Source organism: Cydia fagiglandana, chromosome 1 (assembly GCF_963556715.1).
Source record: "Cydia fagiglandana chromosome 1, ilCydFagi1.1, whole genome shotgun sequence".
In the NCBI taxonomy this organism is placed as follows: domain Eukaryota; kingdom Metazoa; phylum Arthropoda; class Insecta; order Lepidoptera; family Tortricidae; genus Cydia; species Cydia fagiglandana.
In genome coordinates, this window is record NC_085932.1 from 2,309,669 (window position 1) to 2,332,107 (window position 22,439).

The 22,439-nt window shown below is 40.4% G+C and overlaps 1 protein-coding gene across 1 annotated transcript in view; it reads left to right on the top strand.

The window, feature by feature from the left end:
* Nucleotides 1-22,439, top strand: part of LOC134673138 (A-kinase anchor protein 200-like) — a 41,322-nt gene that overhangs the window by 1,806 nt on the left and 17,077 nt on the right. Inside the window, 3 exon segments of the mRNA XM_063531118.1 lie at nucleotides 6,780-6,975; nucleotides 10,651-10,839; nucleotides 11,691-11,813. Of these exon segments, the coding sequence (XP_063387188.1) occupies nucleotides 6,793-6,975; nucleotides 10,651-10,839; nucleotides 11,691-11,813 (495 nt within the window). The 5' untranslated portion in view covers nucleotides 6,780-6,792.

Consider the following 22,439-nt stretch of genomic DNA (forward strand, 5'->3'; position numbering starts at 1 on the left):
CTCGAAATTTACTTATGCAAGAACTAAGAGTGTTTTTTTTTAGGATTCCGTACCCAAAGGGTATAAACGGGACCTTATTACTAATACTCCGCTGTTCGTCTGTCACCGCTGTATCTCAGGAACCGTGATAGCTAGACAGTTGAAATTTTCACAGATGATGTATTACTGTTGCAGCTATAACAACAAATACTAAAAACAGAATATAATAAATGTTAAAGTGGGGCTCCCATACAACAAACATGATTTTTCTGCCGTTTTTCGCGTAGGTGGTACGGAACCCTTCGAGCGTGAGTCCGACTCGCAATTGGCAAGTTTTTTAAAATCAAAACAGTAACTGGACGATCGTTTTTTTCTGATCAGAGGGCCTACCGCGAACTATTTTTTCGCCTAGTACTAGTAGTACTCCTTAGTGCAAGGTTTGCATAGTTTGGGACAAGGTCAGGTCGATCTGTGTAGGATTCTCCCAAAATATTTCTTGCGTTCTTTCGTCTATTTGCCTCTCTTCCGCTCGAGTACCTATGTAAAAGTGATAAAGAGGCAGATAACGAAATTTCGATTTTCGCTGCAGGCCCTCTGTCCCCATGTAGGTGGAAGCCAATTGTGTATTATAAATATGTAGTACTCTTGCACTAACTGTTCGTAGAAGTGTATGACTAATACCGCAATACCTTGTAGCTTGATTTATCAAAAGAGCTATTGAATCACCCATTGTGATCCAATAAAGATTTTATTGCTGCCTGCCCGTACGACGTAAGGTTACTGTAATGAAGGGTGACAGAAAGAAAACTTACACTTTCTTACTGTAAAGTAAACTTAACAGATATCATGTCTTATAATATCTCCTTGGAAATTAAGCTAGTGATCCTGTCCATACCTATTGCGAAGTAGCTGCATATTAGGTATAGGTTATAATGTAGACACTGTTAGCTGCTAAAATATCTACTATACTTACTCCTGCTCCTCAATCCTCAACTCCTCACCTCCACACCTTCCAATCCAACCACTAGATGTAACTAGACCTTTTAGGAATTAGGACTACAATAGGTACATAGTCTGGTTTCCTTCGACGTCTTCCTTCACCGGATGGAACTGGCTATAAGTGTCCGACCGAAACCGGATTGTTTGCCGAAACCCAGGTTCTGTTTTGCGCTAGTTTCGGCCGAAGCTGGACCTTCAGCCGAGACATTTTTATGCAGAAACCGAAATTTCGGACGGACACGAGTATTATATCTGCGATAGGTAACTAACGCTCTCGTAATGGTAACATTCCATTTCTAACCGCAGCTGCACTACCGGTACTGAACGCGTCGCTGTCATTGTCAATTTCCATAGTAAAATGAACAGTAATGCAGCTGTCGTTGGAAATGGACTGTCACCTTAAGTATCTTGACAACAAGTTTATCGAAATTTATGTAAATTCTGGACAGTATGTAATCGCAATCCCGGCTTGTCCACTCATTAGTAACGCAAATACTGATTGAATTGTTTGATTAAGCGAGATATGAGTACCTAATCTATCTATCTAGGTCTCCGAGGAAGGGATTATTAACAAGTCTCCACAGAAGTCTGCAACAGAAGTTGCTAAGCGGGCCAGGTGTTGAAAATGATCTTGACGCGACTTTATTGATAAATGAATAAGAGCGTGTCAAGATAATTTTGAACACCTCGCCCGCATAGCAACTGCTGCTGACTGTACCTAAACTTACTTGACCAATCTGAATCTGAAGCATGTCATGTTCATCTTACAGAAATAACAATACCAATTTCTATAGTCGGACCTCTATATCTATTGCAGTGCCCTTACAGGGATGTGTTGAAATAATATAATAATCATAAGATACTTTTTTACACACAAAGCAATGATAAAATTAATGAATGATATATTTTATAGCAGACAGTACTAACCCAATGCCAAAAAAAGTACAATAGGTACTATGTAATTTATATACCCAACTTTAGTGCTACTGCGGTAGTTAGTTACTATACGTGTTCAAACTGATGTGTCGTTTCCCCATGCCGGGTGCAGTGTTACTTGCGGTTTCATTCCGCAACTGGACACTATCGATTTTCCACTTACATTACCACTGGCATGTTCAACTGTAGTCTGTATCTGTACTGTACCTAGGCGTAAGCTTAGCTGGCTAATCAAGCAAACCTGTAGAGTGTAGGTACCTATAGTGGTAAGTCTAGAGTCCTCCGGGGGCCTACCGCGAACCACGTTCTCATGAAAACGAGTATAGTGCTTAAAGTTCCTATTCATAGCGACACTAGCTACTAGTTACCCCGCCTACCTCATCTAACTAAGCTTTTATTAGAATGAACTGGATTAGATCCTTGTACAACCTCGTAACTCACTTTTACCCGACTAAATTTGGTAGGTACAGTGCCGGATTTACCACTAGGCTGGGTAGGCTGAAGCCTAGGGCGGCAGATTTTAGGGGGCGGCAAATTTGGGTAAAAAAAATATTTTATTTGCTGTTCAGATAGGGTCGACCACGATTTTGCCGCTCCCCTATTTATTTGTAAAGCATTCTTACAAACAAGCATTATTTGTCGATTTTGCCGCCCTCTGTCATGTCAAAACCCTTTATATTGAGACAGACAGATGGCCGGACAGACAACAAAGTGATCCTACATGGGTTCCGTTTTTTTCGTTTTGAAGTACGGAACCCTAAAAATGTAGGTACAGTCAAGGAATTTAAATTCCGACCCATTTCGTACTTTGTCACAGTGACAATCAATATGAAAGCCGCTAGAGACCTCATACGGTTGTCACTGTGACAAAGTACGAAATGGGTCGGAATTTAAATTCCTTGACTGTACCTACTATTTTCTCGAAAAAATTTCGCGCTCGCTGCGCTCGCGTTTCCGTTTACGTACCTACATTTTTTGTGACCCATCTGACTATTCTGACTACATTGTAAGTTTGGCATGGTTCGTGCGATCCTTGTGTCTTTGTGGTATTGAATCTCACTAAATTGTTCCGACCCCATGCCGAAACTCAGGATAGAGTGCTCTCAATATCAGATACGAGCTAGAAAACCTATAAGCGAGGCGGATAGGGGCGGTAAAATCGACATAGCCTACGGGCAGCAAATGTCTAAATCCGGCACTGGGTAGGTACATTCGCCACACGGGATTTTTATGCCATTTACGAGTAGGGTTCTTGCTAAATCGGACATCCAATTTAGCTAGGACCCTAAATGGCGCAACAATCGCGGGGCGTGATGGTACAATAATATTCAGAAGTACAATCGAGTTCATAAATATATATACATTTTTTCTCCTTCTTGCAATGAATTGAGGTGAAGAAATGTATACATATTTATGAACTCTACTGTAATATAAAGTAAACTGACGTGTGTGATTTTGAAATAGAGATTAGGTATCTCGAGGTACCTAGGTAGGTCCGTAGGTATATTAGGTATGCATCTGATAAATTCAATTTACCTTTATTGTATTGCTTCTACTCCTTCGTTATAAAATTTTACGATAGAGTGACTGCTTCACAGAAAAAATACTTACGAGTTACGAGTTAATTCTATGTCATTCTGAATAGGTATGTTAGTAGAACCTACATTATACATACCTATGCTCATTTTCGCCCGACAAACAAGTACATACACGGTGTCTCTTAAATTTATACAGCACGTTCCTCCTCACCGGTTAACCTTGAACACCAGCGGGAGTCAAGGTCACCGCAGTCGCCACGGCGGATCTTATTTAAATCGGGCCCGGCTAAGTGCCTCCCATTGTACCACCAACGACAATAAGTTCAGGTTGACTGCTTCGAAAAAACTAACGTAGTAGTAGTGGGGCACAAATCGGGTCAATCACCTCGATGCGTGGACCAATTTCGAATTTCGAACTTGGCTCGAACGTAGACGTGCCAGTAACGTCGGATTGTTATGAGTACGCTATTATAATCATAATAATTATAGTCTTAGATACTTTGAGTACTTGTGCACGCTGTTGGCTGTTGGTCGTGCGTTTAGATGTTTTTTATGTGTCTTTCAAATAACTTTGGGCAGGGATATGTGTTTGTACCTATTTGATTGTAGTTCTTTTATTTTCCTTTAATAAAAGCCTAATAACGGGAGACCTATGTAGGTAGTACTTGCTTGATTTTACACGGCCGTTGGAAAGTGGCGAAATGGGCAATCAGATCAAACCGTGTACAAATGGTTTGTTTAAATACGTATGTAGTGCTGATAAACGAAGATCTTTGCAGTAGCCATCTTTTAGGACTATAGGTACTTAGATTTTTAAACCTTATTAATTATGTCCAATATCAAATTTAAATAAGTAATGCTCAATTCTGCATAAGTCTCAACATTTGCAAAAAACCGGACAAGTACGAGTCCTCCCATCGAGGGTTCCGTACAAATTTAAGTTATTTTTTACAAATGTAGTTTTCAGTTCATGTACAGTTTGTGAAGTCCCCAATCCGCATTGGGCTAGCGTGGGGACTATAGCCCAAGCCCTCTCGCGCATGGGAGGAGGCCTGTGCTCAGCAGTGGGACGTATATAGGCTGAAATGATGATGATGATGATAGTTTTCAGGGATGTAAGAAACAGAATACTAGACGACTACACCACTAACAAAGACAGGGTAAAATTGTAAATCAAGAAAAAGCCTCATTGTTTGTTTACAGAATGCATTATGTACTTATTTCGCAGCGATAAGGGCAGAGCCCTGCGTGACTAATGAGGGGGCTATTTCTGTTTCGAGTAAACTAATGAATGATAAACACACACGATGCGTCAGGAATTCGGACCGTAATGAACAATGTATACGATAACTGAACTGAGAACAGTGTACTCCCTTCGCTACTCTTAGTATCAATTTTAACGTCGAGCCAGACGCCGGCTTAGTCGAATCGACCGCGTGTTTTGATATAGTGTCCGTGTGTGAGTGACTGATCAGTGCGTGTATACGGTATTCTAGTTGTGAGTCATCGCGATATAAGGTATTATTTGACGTGCCTATTTTCTTTTTGTATTTTTTATATGTCTATATGTAATTTAAAAGTTATTGTGTCAGTTATAGTTAATTTTTTATAATGTAGTAAATCAACCCCATTAAAAAAAAGTTTTGTAAGAAGTCGAGTGTTCTATTACTTTTGTAAAAAGTATAAAAGAAATAAAATTATGTTAAAAAAATATTAAAAAATATAGCTTATACGACACCGACAGCGAAACCTCCAACATTCAAATTTGTTGTCTTTTATAAATATATGTGCCTAATTAAAAGTTCACTACTTCAGCGGGTAAAAAACATACATACATTAATTAGGCTGCTTCTAATTCAAGAACTGTTGAAAACGCTAAAATAAGAAAAAAACTTTTATTCCCATGTATTTGATACATTAATTTTGTTTAACACGACACAAATTTAACTCAATAGAGCTATTGTGAATGCACCCGAAATAACTGAAGCAATGTTAACTGCATTGACTATTTCCGTTCGCAGCGCGGCCCAACACCGTGACCCACTGCCTGTTTATTCCAAAACGTCTCGTACCTGGCTACCCTATTTATAGAAAACTCCAAATGTCAATGGGAAACCACGCACGCATTGTTAGCAGCTTAAGGCCTAAAAAAACCGGACAAGTGCGAGTCGGACTCGCGCACGAAGGGTTCCGTACCGTTACGCAAACAACGGCAAAAAAAAATTCACTTTTGTTGTATGGGAGCCCCACTTAAATATTTATTTTATTTTGGTTTTAGTATTTGTTGTTATAGCAGCAACAGAAATACATCATTTGTGAAAATTTCAACCGTCTAGCTATCACGGTTCATGAGATATAGCCTGGTGACAGACGGACAGTGGAGTCTTAGTAATAGGGTCCCGTTTTTACCCTTTGGGTACGGAACCCTAAAAAAGTAAAAATCTCACCGATAATATAATCACATGCGATTTGCGTTACATTGCGGCATTTGATCGATAAATTAAATGGTCCTGTTTTACCTGTCAATCCTATGAATAGTATCAAATTCATGTATTTTTTATGGCCTGGATGCTCTTTAAGCCAAATCTCACAGACCAAAACTAGAGACAGGTAAAACTTTATGCTGGCGCCATCTATATAAACCTTGGACAGTTGCCAACCTCATTCCTTACACCTAATAAATTATAAATAAGTCATAAATTATCTTAAATCACATGCGATTTGTTGCGAAGTCTGTAGAAAGCCTTTAGTTTAGAGCATTCCTTAATTCCTGTATTTACTGTATTTAGTAACGGATTACAATGAGATCGACATATCTCCATCGTGTATTACAAGTGAAATAAACACACGCGTTACCTGTGAAATGCTTCTTAAATCACTTCGTGCCTGGCATTTTGCTTGCTACCAGAAACTGCGTTTATTGTGAAAGTTATTTTCACATTATAAAAGACGTGACAATTTCTCACGCTGATAAAGTGCTTTGTGCACTTTTAATGCAATAATAATATAATTAGCTAGGTACTTCTGTTTGTTTTGATTGTCGGTGACGAAATTAACTTAGATAGCTTATGTAAAATCACTACTCAGTTTCATGCCATGCTTTGTCAAGCTTAAGAAAATAAGTGAAATATTATGTAACTGCAAATCATTTTTTTTATGCCTAAAGTAGGTACCTATGTTGTTTTCAATTTCTTATTTATAATAAACTGACCAGCTATTGACCCTTGTTGCACCTGTTGAGAAATTACAACAGGGCTAAGACTATGATGGTTCATGCTTAGATCTTTGTAAAATGTCTCGTTACTCAGTGTATAATTATCCCAACAGGACAGAAGTCAACATGGGAGCAAAGCAGAGTAAGCGGTCGGTGGACATAAGCGGCAAGGAAGCCGAGAACGCCGGTGAGGTGGCGGCGGCGGGCGCCGGCGGCGAGGGCCGCGTCGAGCAGCTCGCCGACGCCGACGCCGACATCAAACCGCAGCTCAACGGCGACGCGCACATACAGCCCCCGCTCGAGATCTCGGTGAGTATTGCACGCCAACCTGTGATGATAGGGGTCGGCGGACACTAGGAAGCAGAGAACGTCGGCGAAGTGGCGGCGGCGGAGGCATGTAGCCGCTCGCCGACGCTGACATTAAGACGCAGCTCTACGGCGAAGCTCACATACAGCCCCTGCTGGAGATTTCAGTGAGTACTGCACTGCACACCATCTGGAGAGCGAGCAAGAAAGCGGGCGGTGGATATACGCAGCAAAGTACCAGTCAAGGGTAATGTGGATTTCAGAAAAGTTTAGTGAGGCAGACGAAAAAGAGAACATTATCTTACCCAATACACGGACGTGTACATGTTAGATCCCGTGCATAGAAGATACATATATTAAACTTTGATCGCTGACAGTTCAAGCTGTTGGTAAGGACTTATTCTTAAAGAATCGATGCGATGAAAATGTTGCTCATCCTAGGTACTCGACGATCGCTGCCGGTTGGGCACGAACCTTAATCGCTTAGACAAATAACTTATAGTTCGTCAATAATACTACTTACACATGCTGTAGGTATGCAATGTATTGTTCCTGGAAAGATAAAGGACAGATTTATTTATTTATTTTAATCTTTATTTTCTTTATTATATCTTTATTGTGGGGGAGGCCTATGTTCAGCAGTGGACGTCTTATGGCTGAGATGATGATGATGATGATGAATCTTTAGTGCACAATACATGAAGGTACAAATGGCGGACTTAATGCCTTCACTGACTTCACTGGGATGTGCTCTATTTATGACGGCAGCTGCCTGCCAGCCAGGCTGAGGTTACACAGCGAATTCTCGGTCAAGTCGTCAGACAAACACATACAGTCCGCACTTATACCAACAAACATACAAACTTCGTATCCAGGCGGGTCAACTATCTCCGACTGTGCAAGTGCATGTGTGCAGAGATAAGAATTATAAGCTAGAAGTCTTTTTGCTCTTTGACAGTCTTATGATTATGATTCACTTATGGTTCTAGGAATTAGCAATGATGTTGTGTTGAAAGTGACATCATTTTCTAGTAGGCAATACCCACCGACCCTCGTTAACTATCATTTCCTTTTATTGTCACTCGACTTATTCACACAATTAGTGACGACTGCTAGTACAAACATTTGCTTTATATCAATGCAGTAACCACAGATAAAGAGCGGACTGCAGAACTGACTTTAAATACTTATAGTGGTGGCTGCTGCCACCCCATAGAGACTTATGGCTTTATTCGTTCATAAACGTTTGGCAAATCTAAGAAACCGTTGATAGTTATTTGTCTCTCCGTCATTTTGACATTTATGTTTGTTAGAAATAGACAAAATTTAACAGAGGTTGCTAACATGCTAAATTTTATGAATAAGGGGATTAGAGTCGGACCAATATACTCTGCATGGCATTTGCAACAAGGTGTGGCAATGTCAACAATGTCAAACCGGTGTAAACGTCCCTATAAGAAGCGAGATGGCATAGCATTGTCTGTTTCAATCACACACCAGGTCATTGGCATCAATATTTTGTAAGGATTATACGCTGCACGGAAGGCGTCGGCCTTGAAATTGACTGCAGATAGCGCGTTAGCTCTATCAATGTGTAAATAAGCTGAATAATCGTTACCATTTCGGTGCGAGCCGTGCGTGTGGAGAGATTTGGGTAATGGCCACCGCTCGGAATAAGTGGCGTTCGGATACACGCTCCGATGCGCCCGGTGATGGACACGCACCCCTCGCGGCTACAACAATAACATAGAGTTAACATGTTTACGTCATCTTTAGGGGCCCGTCATTAACAGGGAACCTTTTATACCTTCGCCTTAGCTCTAAGATCAGAAGTACTTAATATAAAACTGAAATATGGCATTGAATCTCTAATCAGAACAACATGGTGGTAAAATATTTCAAAAAGTATTTTCAATTACCCTTCCCGTACGTTGCCTTGTCTAGGTCGAACCGAAAAAATGTGTTAAATCTGGTCCCTTTCTATCACAAATCGACTAACCTAACCACATACGCCATAAATCTGTATGTGGTTAGGTCTGTCGAAAATACCTATGTTAATTGTGGCTTCCAATCACAAAAGGGTCCTTATGCTTCAAGTGTAATAAGGTCCTTTTTATCTGAAATTCGAACCGTAATTCTAATAGAAAGGTTCTTATTACTTATTACACATGAAACACATGGACCCTTCTCTGATGGAAAGCCACAATTAGTATTTTTAGATTAAGGACCCCGCTGCTTCAAACTACAATCATGCTTATAGTAATTCTAGTTATATTAAAGTAGTTAATTATGTATGCAACACATGATTTTAATAATATTACATTTAACCGCACTAATAAGAGTAACGTCACGTGCTACATTAACATACCATACGCGTCATAATCATAAGACCATAGACCATATAAACACCATTCTAAAAGGCAGTGTCATGCAAAAGAAATGCTATCTGTCCTAACTCGCAGACATCGCCCACGCTTCCCGTGTAGATAAGCCGCGTGCTCGGCTCGGACCCTGGCCTTATCTGATGATATGAAAGATGCATTCTTATGCTATCGTGTTCGTGGTCAAATATATTTTGTTCCTGACCCGTTGGAGTTTATTACCATCTTTCACACTGGTAACTGACAGTTCGGAAACAATATTATTGCAAATATATCGTCGCGGTCAGTTATAAAGTGCTGCGTTTAGTGCGTTTTTAGCAGTAGATATTAGGTTAACAAAGAACCTGCATGTCATATTGATTAAATTAGACGAAAGAAACAATTTTAAACTTGTACTCGTATTTAGAAAACAATGATTGCGGATCAATCGGATCGTTTACATCTGAAGCATATTAACCATTTTGTGAGAATGTTTGCAAGCTTGTAAAGGAATGTCAGACGAATCCGAAATGTTTTTGTATACTTTACATTGCCTTAAAAATCTCGTCACGCTAATGCGGCCAAATCCGTCATTTGGCCTATTTATATTTTTAGGTTTTACGTAATTTGCCGTAAAAGATTTATTTATTAAAACCTAAAATAACTAAGAGCTGTAAGACTATAAAGGTCATGATATTGATAGGCGGCGGCCTGCGAACAGGGCACAGTCCTTTTTTGTACGGCCTCCACCCAGTTGTCTGGTTAGCTCGGTCGATTAGTTAACTACGGCGCGCAACATCAACACTTAACCCGCCGTATGTCGATGCGAACATAGTACTAAAGGACCGTCTAGTCTACTATTTATAGCCATACATGGTCGTTATTATTAATATAACTTAGTTGTTAATGACTATCCCTCCTCCCCACGCAAAAAGAGGTATGGTATAATTATTTTACCGTGTGTATTTGTCTATCTGTGGGATCATAGCTCGCAGACGACTGAGCCGGATAGGTTCACCGACGTTGATCATGTTTTTTCTACGCCAAATGCTTTGTTACCATGTTGCGTTGCCAGTGGATTCTCATGAATGATCCGTTAAATAAATTATTTAAAAAAATGGTTTTGCTTCAATTAGCATTTATTGGACTGCGTTATGGAATAACGAACTACTTAGTTCGTTATTCCATAACGCAGTCCTATTAAAAAAACCGATCATGCACACATTTCATCTTGAACACATTTCTATTCCGTTGTCCCCTGAAATAAGAAACTATATAGACAAAGACAATTCATAAAAACATTGCTGTTCCATTTTAGGACAAAGAGAAACAGCTCGACAGCGGGACCCCTGAGAACGAAAAGGACGCAACAACAGAGAAGGAAGGCAAGGAGGAACAGAACGGAGAGAAGGAACCCACACCCGTGACGAACGGAGACAGCGAGCCCAAGGAGGACGGGGAATCCGTGCCCACGCCCGAGGACGGCAAGAAACCTAAGAAAGAAAAGGTAAGGTTGCATACAGTATACCAGGGGTTTCCAAACCCCGGCCGCGACGCGTCCCAATCCGGCCCGCCGACACCCAAAGCTAGTGGCCCGCGGGAGCTAGGCTCCACGGGTTTAGCCCTAACAGCAGCAGCCAGACACCCCCCAAAAGTTTGGAGACGCCTTGCACACAGGACTGTCTCATTTCAAACAGAGAGAGTCATATTGGCTTGTGTTACACAAACATAAGGGATGAGTACTATATTCTTGGTTCTCAACGACTGACAAATTATGTTTGCCAGACTACAACTTTCGGTGTTTGTACTTAGGGTTTACGTGAAAATCGATGACCGAAAGTTTGTTATCTGCCTCTATCGCTTGAATATGTATCTATGCTAGATTTTGACCGAATCCGTTGTTTTTGCGTCATTCACTAAGAAATACCCAAACTTTCACATGTAATATTAATTAGGATATGAATTTAGGAAGTCCATCCGATAGGGTATTTGACTGTATTTAAAATAAATTATTTTACACCACACCATGCAAGAAATAAAGCACCAAAAGATTAATAGAGAAACGTAGACAAAGACAACAGTTATTTTTAGAAACAATTTCTATTTTAAACCCGTATAAAACTAAAGAGCAGGTAATTTGATCGTGACGTCACATGCTACATAGTATCATATAAATTCCATAGTAACAAATCGTTTTGACAGTTTAAAAAAAGAAACAGATTTGACTTAAGTCAAATACTCTATTGATGATGCCAGCAATAATCATGAATGCATCATTTACATGTCGTACATAATTGACAATAGTTTGCCAAATATATTTTACTACTTGCTATAATCGAACGTTGTTTTTTCTGGCAGGTCAAGAAAAAATGGTCACTGAGGTCCATCAGTTTTAGCAGAAAAGATAAGCCAAAGCAGGAGAAGAAATCCAAGGAAGAGGAGCCCAAAACGAATGGCGAGCCAGAGAAAGTGCCGGAAGAGGTAAGTCCCCCTTGTTTTACTGTCGGTTTCTAACAATAAGTGTTTTAGGCAAAATGTGCCTTGTTTGGTTTTTTTATGCTACGTCGGTGGCAAACAAGCATACGGCCTGCCTGATGGTAAGCAGTCTCCGGAGCCTATAGACGCTAACTCCAGAGGTATAAATGCGCATTGCCGACCCCACTTCGCACTCTCATTGAGTTCTGGCAACCTTACTCACCGGCAGGAACACAACACTATGAGTAGGGTCTAGTGTTATTTGGCTGCTGTTTTCTGTAAGGTACTCACCCAGTACCCAGTTGGGCTCTGCTCCAGATTTGGAATGACACACGCTGTGTGTGTGTTGGTGTAGATTAGGGCGAATTTAGTTTGAAAACGTTGCAAAGTAAACTTTCATTTTATTATCTTCTCTAGCCCCTATAATATTGTCAAGAGTGTCAAGGGCATCGATATCATTAGAGCAGTTGTCGAAAACTGTTTAAAAACAAGTAGAAATACGGCTTAAGATTATATTGAGAACAATATCACTAAGCCAAGCAGTATTTCTTACAGGCCATATCTAAATAAAAATAAGAGGCCTTTTTATTCTTATGACGACGAAAAGGTCACTTAAAGTAAACGTTTTGAAAGTACATAACTCAGTAGGTAATGATAGTTTATCTACCTACTTACAATACATTAATGTACTTAATCTTCAAGATGCGCACTTCTACAATGAAATATAAAATTACAATACAAAAAAAATAGAGATGTGTGACCTTCATAGATCGTGCGTGCCAATCATGCGTTTTCGACAAATGTAAACTCCATCTCTTTAATGATGCTGTTACCGTAACCACTTTCTAATGCAATATGTCTCACTATATCAGTTATTATTAGTATTCAGCAGACGATTCTAGTCTTCTGAGCCGTAAAATTTCTCGCCTTCATTATGGGCGACTGGCAGATATATCACTGGCATTACTTAGCCTACTTTCATGATGTATTATTCTATTTGTTGAGCGCAGAGTCCAACATACGCGAACCAGTTGGTACTTAGGTACCGACAAGAAAGTGTAGAAATAAAAAAAATGGCAATACTGTAGTGTCATCCCTTTCAAATTAATCTAAGAAAACGGGACGACACTAGCGACAATATTCCACTTTTTTATTTCTACATTTTCTTGTCGGACTATGTATGTTGTTCCTATTAGGCGTTTTCATTTTAAATATATGTATTTAATATGAAACTACTTTAAAGCGCGACTTTAGTATGACACGTCTAGGTGTCAGTTTGTGACAAAATGCGACGTATTTTGCTCTATAGGATATTTCTAGAACTCGTAATTAGGAGTATTAGGACTAGGAATGATATAAAAAATGTAGGAGTTACGATTTCTTTAAGAAAGCCTTTGTACTGGATAGAATAGTGAAATGCTTAGCTAACTTAGGTTCATGCTCGTCTGTTCGTCAGTCTCTTTGACCAATTGGAACAACGCGCCATACGAAAACGGGGCCACCGTAATAAGTACACACGTGTACGCGTAACAATACACATTAGGATCTATATTTTAGATCGCACCAGGCCAGTGACCCGCATGTGAAATTCGCGCGCTATGTGAAACCATCACATGTGCACAATATACTCGTCGGGGGCTATCCAAATTCGAAGATCTATTTGTCTCACTCCCTCGCACAATGCAAGAGCGATAAGGATGAATAGACGACCTTGGAATTCAATGTTCGCGATGGTACGGTCACGGACTTAAATTGATAATGGTGTTAGTCATAGACGTTTGTTAAATTCAAATCTAACAAACCGTTGATAATCGTTTGTTCCTATCCGACATTTTGACATTTGTGTTTGTTAAAATGAGACAAAATTCAACAGAGGTTTGTTAGACGTTGCTAAGTTGTATTAATAAGGGGGGGGGTAAGTCATTTAGGGTTCAAGCTAATTTGGTTGTAATACGCTATGATATATCCAATGTAAAGCGATATATAAACCAAAGCTTAATAATTGAAGTCCGTGAGTGTAGGAGGGCGGAGCTCGGCCCCGAGACTAACTGTGCCCCGACGGATCACCGCCGAGACCTCTTTGATCCCTCATCTAACACAATACACGAGAGAAAGTTGCATTTGATAAGTCATTTTTTATCTATTGAATGTTGATAGTGTTGATACCGCTGTGCACTGGGCCGGTTTATAGTTTAGTGGGTAAGTTGCCACATAAAACGCTCGAAACACTTAATGCGAGGTTTTACAAATAAAAAAAAACTGCCGTACCTTTCGTCCGCGCCGAAATTATATTTTCGGTAGCATGCGACCCAAGTTACGGTTTCGATAGGTTTCGCTCTAGTTTCCGTTTCGGTAAAAAATCCGGTTTCGGTCAGATACTAGTCAAAATGCAGCCGATGTCACCCGTTGTTATAATATTGTATTCATTTATCTTTGGTTTTCATTTGCTTATTCTCAAATTGCGAGTCCCCTAAGTACCTATATAGAGCCAGAGAAACAACATTCCAAGAATATTACCCCCTTGTTAGTTGAGTAAAAAACCCAAATTTGACAATAGGGTCATGATTGTTTGCCGTTCAGTAAAAACTAGGAAAACGACGTTTGGATTCGTTTATCTATTTAGCAACATCATCATTACAAAATTGATCGGTTTTGCCAAGTTTCGCTGTTTAACTCAAGGTCTCATTAGTGGATACAATAAGATGCCGGCAGACAATGAGGCGCGATTTAAGCTGTTTCTAATCCGCCTTGCAACTTATGTTTTACATCGCAGATACATGTAAGTTTTGGCAAAAATTTAATTTTTGATACCAAGCTTTTATCGCTGACTGTACTTTACTTTCCACGTGCAACTAATACTCCGAGACAATTCAACAATACTACATCATCAGATTATCTCCGTACACGGCGGGAAGAAGTTATATCTGGCGGGTAAAAATTGAAGAAATTTGAACCTTATGTAAGTTTATTTTAAGTTCAAACTTCTTCAGTAGAATATCTCGAGTTATCAACTTCTTCCCGCCGTGTACGGATCTATACTTATGACAGTTACCTTACCTACAACGACAGTAACCTAGACGCGGTGAGAAATAATTAATTCAATCATATCATAAATTAATTATCACTAATTAATAGACTAATAGTAACGGAAATGCGCTGTAGTACAGGATATGAAGAATAATTAAATAAATAGCTTACTTAATATAGCTGATGAAGCGTAAAGCCTCCATCTTTGATTCTTGATTCGCGATGAAACTGAGACGGTATATGCATAATATAATATTTTCATTTTAATATCCATTATGGATTGATCGATTTAGTTGGGATGTGGGTAAAGGATTTGTGATACAGGAGCTTCCATGAGAATGTCGCTTACAAAATGCCATTCTTCTAATACTTCTGAAGTTGCGATATTTGGTCTGGTAATATATTTCATGACTTGACTTACAAATTGGCACATTTTCTTGAGCTTTACGCATTTGATGGAGGTAACTGCCATACAAAGCAAAACGCATTTCGTAAGCGGCATTCCCGTGGAGCGCCCCTCTATCTATTATACAGGGTGGAAAGATAAGTCGGGCCCTGGAGGGAAACTACCTTAAATCCTTAAGCTGGCTCATTTTACTTAAAGGAGATATTCCTTTATTTTTAAAAAGAAACAACTGCATTCAAAGATTTTCCAAAACTCTCTTGCTTCGCCCGGGACTCGAACCGACTAAAAATTCCAAAAAATAAAAACTCGCAATTTTATTTTACAAGTCGATACAGTTAAGGCTTGGCCACACACAGAGCGCGACGCAGCGCCGCGTCCGCGCCGCGTGATGCCGACGCGATGCCTGGTCAAACAGGGCGCGCGCCGATCGCGCCGGCCTCACGCTCTCAACACGCCCTCAAGGCGCGCGTGAACGCGGCGCGGCCGCGCGGGAACGCGGCGCACCGCTCGCTGCCTAACGTCCGATCCTACTGATGTGACCTTGCGGGACGCGGCGGGCCGCCGCGTTCGCTCGGCGCAGCGCTGCGCACGCGCCGCGCGGACGCAAGGGGCCGCGCGGCGCGGGGCGCGACAGAAGCGGGGCGTGATACCGGCGGGACGCAGTCTGTTTGACGTCGGTAACCTGTTAGCATGTGCCGCGGTCGCGCGGCGTGGACGCGGCGCGGACGCGGCGCTGCGTCGCGCTCTGTGTGTGGCCAAGCCTTTAATGTTAATGATAACATTTCTCCAAGAAACATTAGGTCTTACACTCGTCTGTCGTACAAAATATCCATAAAATCTAATATTTAGTACTTATGATTTTTTTAGACAAGCCAAATTGAAGAAAAAAAGAAAAATAATTTGAATGCAGTTTTGTTTCTTTTAAAAAATAAAGGAATGTCTCCTTTAAGTAAAATGAGCCAGCTTAAGGATTTAAGGTAGTTCCCTCCAGGGCCCGACTTATCTTTCCACCAGCGATGGTTAAATTTTTTAGTTATATTACAGCCGGTACAGGATATGACTTCCGTTTTCGTTAATTCTGTCAAATTAAGCAATTTCCTAACTAGGGTTATTAATTTTGGAAAAGCTTATCTTCAAATTAACTAGGTATTTAATAGTAATATCGTTTATACGGGAGATAATCAATCAAACTGCTTCCTTCCGACCTTGCCTCGCCGCCTAGAAACCACCGGTTTCTATGACATACACTCAACAACAATAAAAACTGGTCGCTACACACCAAATTCCCCAGCAAAGTGAGCCGATTTCACTGGTATTGCGTCGTAGTGCATTGCACTCGAATCGGCGCTCAGCGCGCATTATAATTCAAAGAGGTGCTACCCATATCCGCGCGGCCAAACGTGAGGCATTGTCAACGACATCGCGCGGCGCAATTACCGGCGCAGTCGCAAACGCATACATACCATCCGCCTCCATCGCCACTGGTGAGGGGCCCACAGATTACCAGTTCGTCGGACGATGTCAGCCTGTCAGTTGTTCGGATTCAAATTTTGCAAAAAACCGTTTGTCCCGTACAAACGCGAATTTTCTGAAGATTTGCAGATATAAGAGTTTCCTTTTCTATAACAAATGGTCAAAATAGGCACAGAAAAATCATCGCCTGCTTTAAATGCCGAAAAAAAAATCGCAACACAGGAAATAAAATGTGTTTGTACGGGACAGCCCGTGGAATGCTCCTTTTGGTGACAATAATTAAATAATTTACAATTCTGTACCAGGACCGGGGTTATATTTGTACTGGTTTCAGTTTAATGCGTGAGGAATATATCAACTCTTAGTTCATTGAGGACTAACTACATGCGATAGTGTCGACGTCAAACTGTACACTGTCTTATAATGGACTGAATAACCATTATTCTAAGCGTCATAAAGACCATTTAAATAACCAATAACCATGGTGGAGGCTAAGCCATTTTAATTTGTTAATGGATACATTATAAAATCGGATGTGTTTGTCTGTTTCCTTTTCCGGGATGAACTACGATTTTGGTGAAATTTGGATAGTGGGATTGACATAGCCTACAAGGCTGCCTTTCCACTGAGGCTGAGATAAGAGGAAACGTGCGGGAATAAACCAATAGCATGCGGAGCGGAGAAGATATTTGGATTATAACCGATGACTGAGGATTACTCTATAGAGCAGAAAAAAACTGCAAAATGACGACTCAAAATTCGGTCAGGGTCCTTTATCATAAACATCATAAATACAGGAGGTGAACCTGTAGTGTCCTAAACTTTTAATAAGAATTTTGTACGGGTTTTGATGGGTTATGACCCAATAGGGGTCGATTTTTTCGATTGGAATATAATAGCTTAATCGTTTTAATCAATAATTGAGCCGCATTAGAATGCCTGAATATTGGCTATTGAACCATTAAATGATTATACTCGTATAAGTGATAAATTGCTTTATTCATCATTTAAAATCAATTAATCATATAATAGGATAGGGGATGGGGAAGTCAGTACAGTACAGTCACCTGCAATAATATATTAACCAACGAAGACCGCGAAAATATCTGACACGATCTTACTTGTAGAGCCATAAGAGCGTGTCACATATTTTTGCGGCCTTGGAAGAGTAACATATTATTACATTACAGATGACTGTACATGTACAAGTACCTACATAGGAATGTTTAAAGTGATCCGTTAGTATTTAAAAGTGATACACCGTTAAGTAATCAAAATGTATCCTTGGTTATTTAACTTAATATATAGTAACTTCCCCCGCGACTACGCTGTGCAGAATAATAATTTCTAAACCTAAACTATCCATACCAAATTACATCTAAATTGGTACAGACAGTCAGTTACTTTCGCGTATAAAGGGGTCCACTGATTAACAGTCCGCCGGACGGTATCGGCCTGTCAGTTGTTCGGAACTGTCAAAATTTTGTTCTAACTAACAGGCCGATATCGTCCGGCGGACTGTTAATCAGTGGGCCCCTTTAGTATACTAGTAGAGATTAAAAATCGTCGTAGATATCTAACAGTGAAATTTGTGAACGTTTAATGTGTACATAAAACGTGTTCTAGTTTTTTAACATACATATGTAAACAAAAACATTATCACGTGTCGACGCCAACGCAAGCCGATAGTAAAATACCGCGTTTGGCGCATTTACTCGCATTCGCGAATCATAAATGGTGTGCGGTCATTAGACTCTCCCGCAACGCTTTGCCAAATTAAACTGTACCGTTTTTACCGAAATAGAAATACTACGTTATACTTTTACGATGCTTACTGTTGTAATCTTGATTGATGATCAACATAGTTAGAATTCGTACAACACGATTCAGAATGGTTGTAGAAAATTAAAACACGCGTTTTTTATTGGCTTATGCTCAATGCAATGATGTATATTTCAGCACGGGCCTTTCGGGTACTAGAAATGGTACTAGTTCAGCGGTGTCACTCACGAATTCGAGCCAATCATGAAGTCTAACGCAACTAGTTGCGACTAATTGTGCGCGTGATGCGAACTCGTTAACCAATCGCGCGGTGTCAAACCTCTGAACTGGCCCCATTTATGCCCCATTCTTATTGCCCGTAAGGCCAGTCCTGAGATATATGTAAATGCTTATGTTTCATTAGTGACAAACTTAAAACGTGTTTTATATATTTCCCTATCACTTGCGTAAAACTGCAAATAAAATTTATTGAATTTGTTTTTGCCATACTTCTTTTTGTAGTAGCTTTTATTTTCTTTAATTTATCGATGTTTCAAAATGTTATCATTAAACTTTTAAATAAAACATACACACTGAAAAGGAGTAAATTTTATAGTTTTACTCAATATTTTAATTTGCTTTTATTTACCGGACTGGAGGCCTTTCCTTCGTGTATGACGTCTATTAAAGTTTATACGTAGTTAAAATGTGTACTTCCTGATCGATTTTATTATGTCAATTGAATGTCGAAGATCCCTTAAAGACATCAGTACGCATTGCACACTATGCATATACGAAATCTCAAAAATCCGGTATCACCGGGCCGCCGGACTAGAAAACGTGTTTTCAAAGTGCAACATAAAATCAGCACCGTGTGGGCGGCTGCGGCTGGCTCGGCCGAGGAATCTTAGAGGGTCGACAAACCACTGCGAATATATTACATGTACCTACATAAGTGATCCAGGATGACATTTTTGCCTTTAGAATCCTTATATTGCACTTTATTTCTATGTATGTACCTATATTGATGATCGACGAAACAAACGACGAGGCACCAATATTTCGCCAGCTTGCTTATTTTTTAGCCCGTTACTTTTACTCCAGCTCACGAAGAAAATACATACTACAAATATTTTTGACGTACCGTTACTGATACAGATGTATTGTATTAAGCTTTTGTCGTCGTATTTTCACGGAGTACAAAAAATACTGAGGTTGACTGAAGTAGCATGACAAATGCGAACGTTTCCGAGAAGATACGATGACAAAAGATTATGCACTACATCTGTACGATGTAAAGTAGGTACTTTAATTCTGGCATATTACGCCATCACTCATACACTATGTAAAAAGTATAGCTGGCTCTTTAAGACGCTTAACGTTTTTGTAATTAAAATCTAAAATATAAATTATTGTGTGAAGTTGTACGAAATGATGTATTTTCCACATGGGTGATGACATCCACGGGGAGATTGCATGAAGAAATCCACTATCCTCAAGGAAACTACGGTATATTCGTTAGCTACTCAAACCCATTAGCAGGCTGCATACAATGTCCGATTAAAACACTGGCCAAGCTTGTTGATGTTATGCGTGTAAGCGTTATGGGCGTTAGCGAACGAACAAAAGACTACCGGCGAAGAAACGCGACCGCTCTCCGGTTGCATGTTTACTAAATCTTACCATCGTCGTAACTGACTTTATGTAAACCTTATCGTAAAGACAATAAGGTCCATCGATGTTTAAGAATGTTGGTATTAAGCACGTCGTGGCGCGGATCATCTGTCGCGCATATTTTCATAATACCACTATTGAATCCTGTTTTGCATAGCGAGGATTCCGTTAGAGACGATATTGTAGACAACGAACTGCTGAGTAGGTAAATTGGTGGTCTTTTACTTGTACATATTTTATTACTCTGTTCTTCACTTATTCAACATTGTCATGCCTAACTAAAAACTTAAACGTAGTTTAACCCATTCGAGGCCCGTGACTGCTTTTTCGTCATGCACGACTGAGTTTGTGACGCGAATAGGCGTCACAAATTAATCTCTTCTAAGTTATACATATCTACATCATATCGGATTACAATCAGACGAAAACTCACAAGATATATCTTTCAAGTCATGTTAACAATTATAAATAAATAAAATAAATAAAAATCATTTATTTCAGGTTACCAGGACCCATATTACATTCACAAAAAATAATTAAATATAATTAAATTAAATACATTTACAAACTAAGTACGCTACAAACATTTACAAATAACAAACAACATACAATACAAATTACACATTATTAGCGACACTGGGTAAAAATCATCACTTTGTCTGGCCAGTGATGATTTCTACCCAGTGCTTTGTCATGGGGCAGTCCAAGCGCTCAGCGAACATGCTCAGGATGGTGTTGGAGCTGCCGCGCACTCTGTTCAGCAGAGACGCTACTCTCTTCCTTCTGACGGCGTGGAAGCCATCAGTGCGCGCCTCTGCGAACATACCTGACGCACTACAGCGTCGCGGCAGCTTCATCAGCATCCTGAATATGTTATTGTACTGTACCCTGAGCGCATTGTATGTGCGTTGTGTATGACTCACCCACAGGCTGCCAGTGTAGAAGGTTTGGCAATAAGCCCTAAATAATGTTATTTTTACTTCCTTCGTACACTGAGCGAACCTGCGAGCAATCATGTTACCTCGCACAGACAAGGCCCTCCTCTCCCTCTCTATATCCGCATCATCTCGCAAGTCCGGCGTGACCATGTGCCCCAGATATTTAAACTGGTCCGCTACTTTTAGTGGAACGCCACCCAACACTACCGGAGGTACAACTGTAGGGTTATATTTATTCGATTTGAATATCATAACTTCACTCTTTTTTGAGTTGTATCTCAGGCCATGTTGTTCGGCATAGTTCTCACATTTATTAACCAGTTGCCTAATTGCATTGATTGAGGGCCCCAGCAGCACCATGTCATCAGCATAGCTAATGTTATTGATGCTGACACCGTCAATATGACATCCTACATGCGTGCTGCTGAGCTCCTCGATCAACTGGTTTACATAAAGGTTGAACAGAATCGGCGACGACAACCCCCCCTGTCTGACACCACACCCAAGCCTATACTCATCGGACATGGTGTTCACCCATCTCACCTGGTTGACCTGGTTGCCATACCAATATTTTAAAAGGGTAATACATTCTACTGGCACGGTAGTACGGCTTAGCTTTTCCCACAGTAGGTGGTAAGCAACCAGGTCAAAAGCCTTGGACAAGTCCAAGAAGCAGGCGTAGACCGGTGTTTTTCTGTCCTTATAGTATCCGATAGTCCGCTTAAGACACACAATTGCCGTTTCCGTGGATAATCCAGCTCGAAAACCAAATTGTGCGTCATGCAGCTTGACGTGTTTTTTAAGCTGTTCATTAAGCAGGCTATCGAGTACCTTTGAGGTTACAGTAGCTAAAGATATAGGCCTATAGTTTGTGATGTCGGACACGTCGCCCGTTCTGTTCTTGATAATGGGCACAACCACCGTTCTCATTAGACGATCCGGCAGATACGCATGTTGCAGACATAACGTAAAGAACATAGCCAACACTCGAGGAAGATGAACTCCAGCATATTTGAGGTGTTCAATGCTGAGACCATCGTGCCCCGGAGACTTACCGCGCTGCATGGCCTTTATGGCTCCTGCCACATCTTTGGCAGAGAATTTAATGGTACTGTCTCCCACAATGGTCTCACCATCGAAAATCCCCGCCTCCTGGCCATTTGCAAGAGGTGACTTTACAGTGAACACCTCCCTGAAGTTGTTGGCTATGTCCCTGGAATCGACTACGCCTCCGATGCTCACAGGGACTCCGGGCACTACGTTGAGTTTCTTGGTATTCTTCCAGAAGCCTTTAAAGTCCTTCGCAGCATGGTTCATAGCGAGAATGTCCCTTTTTACCTGCTCTTGCCTGTC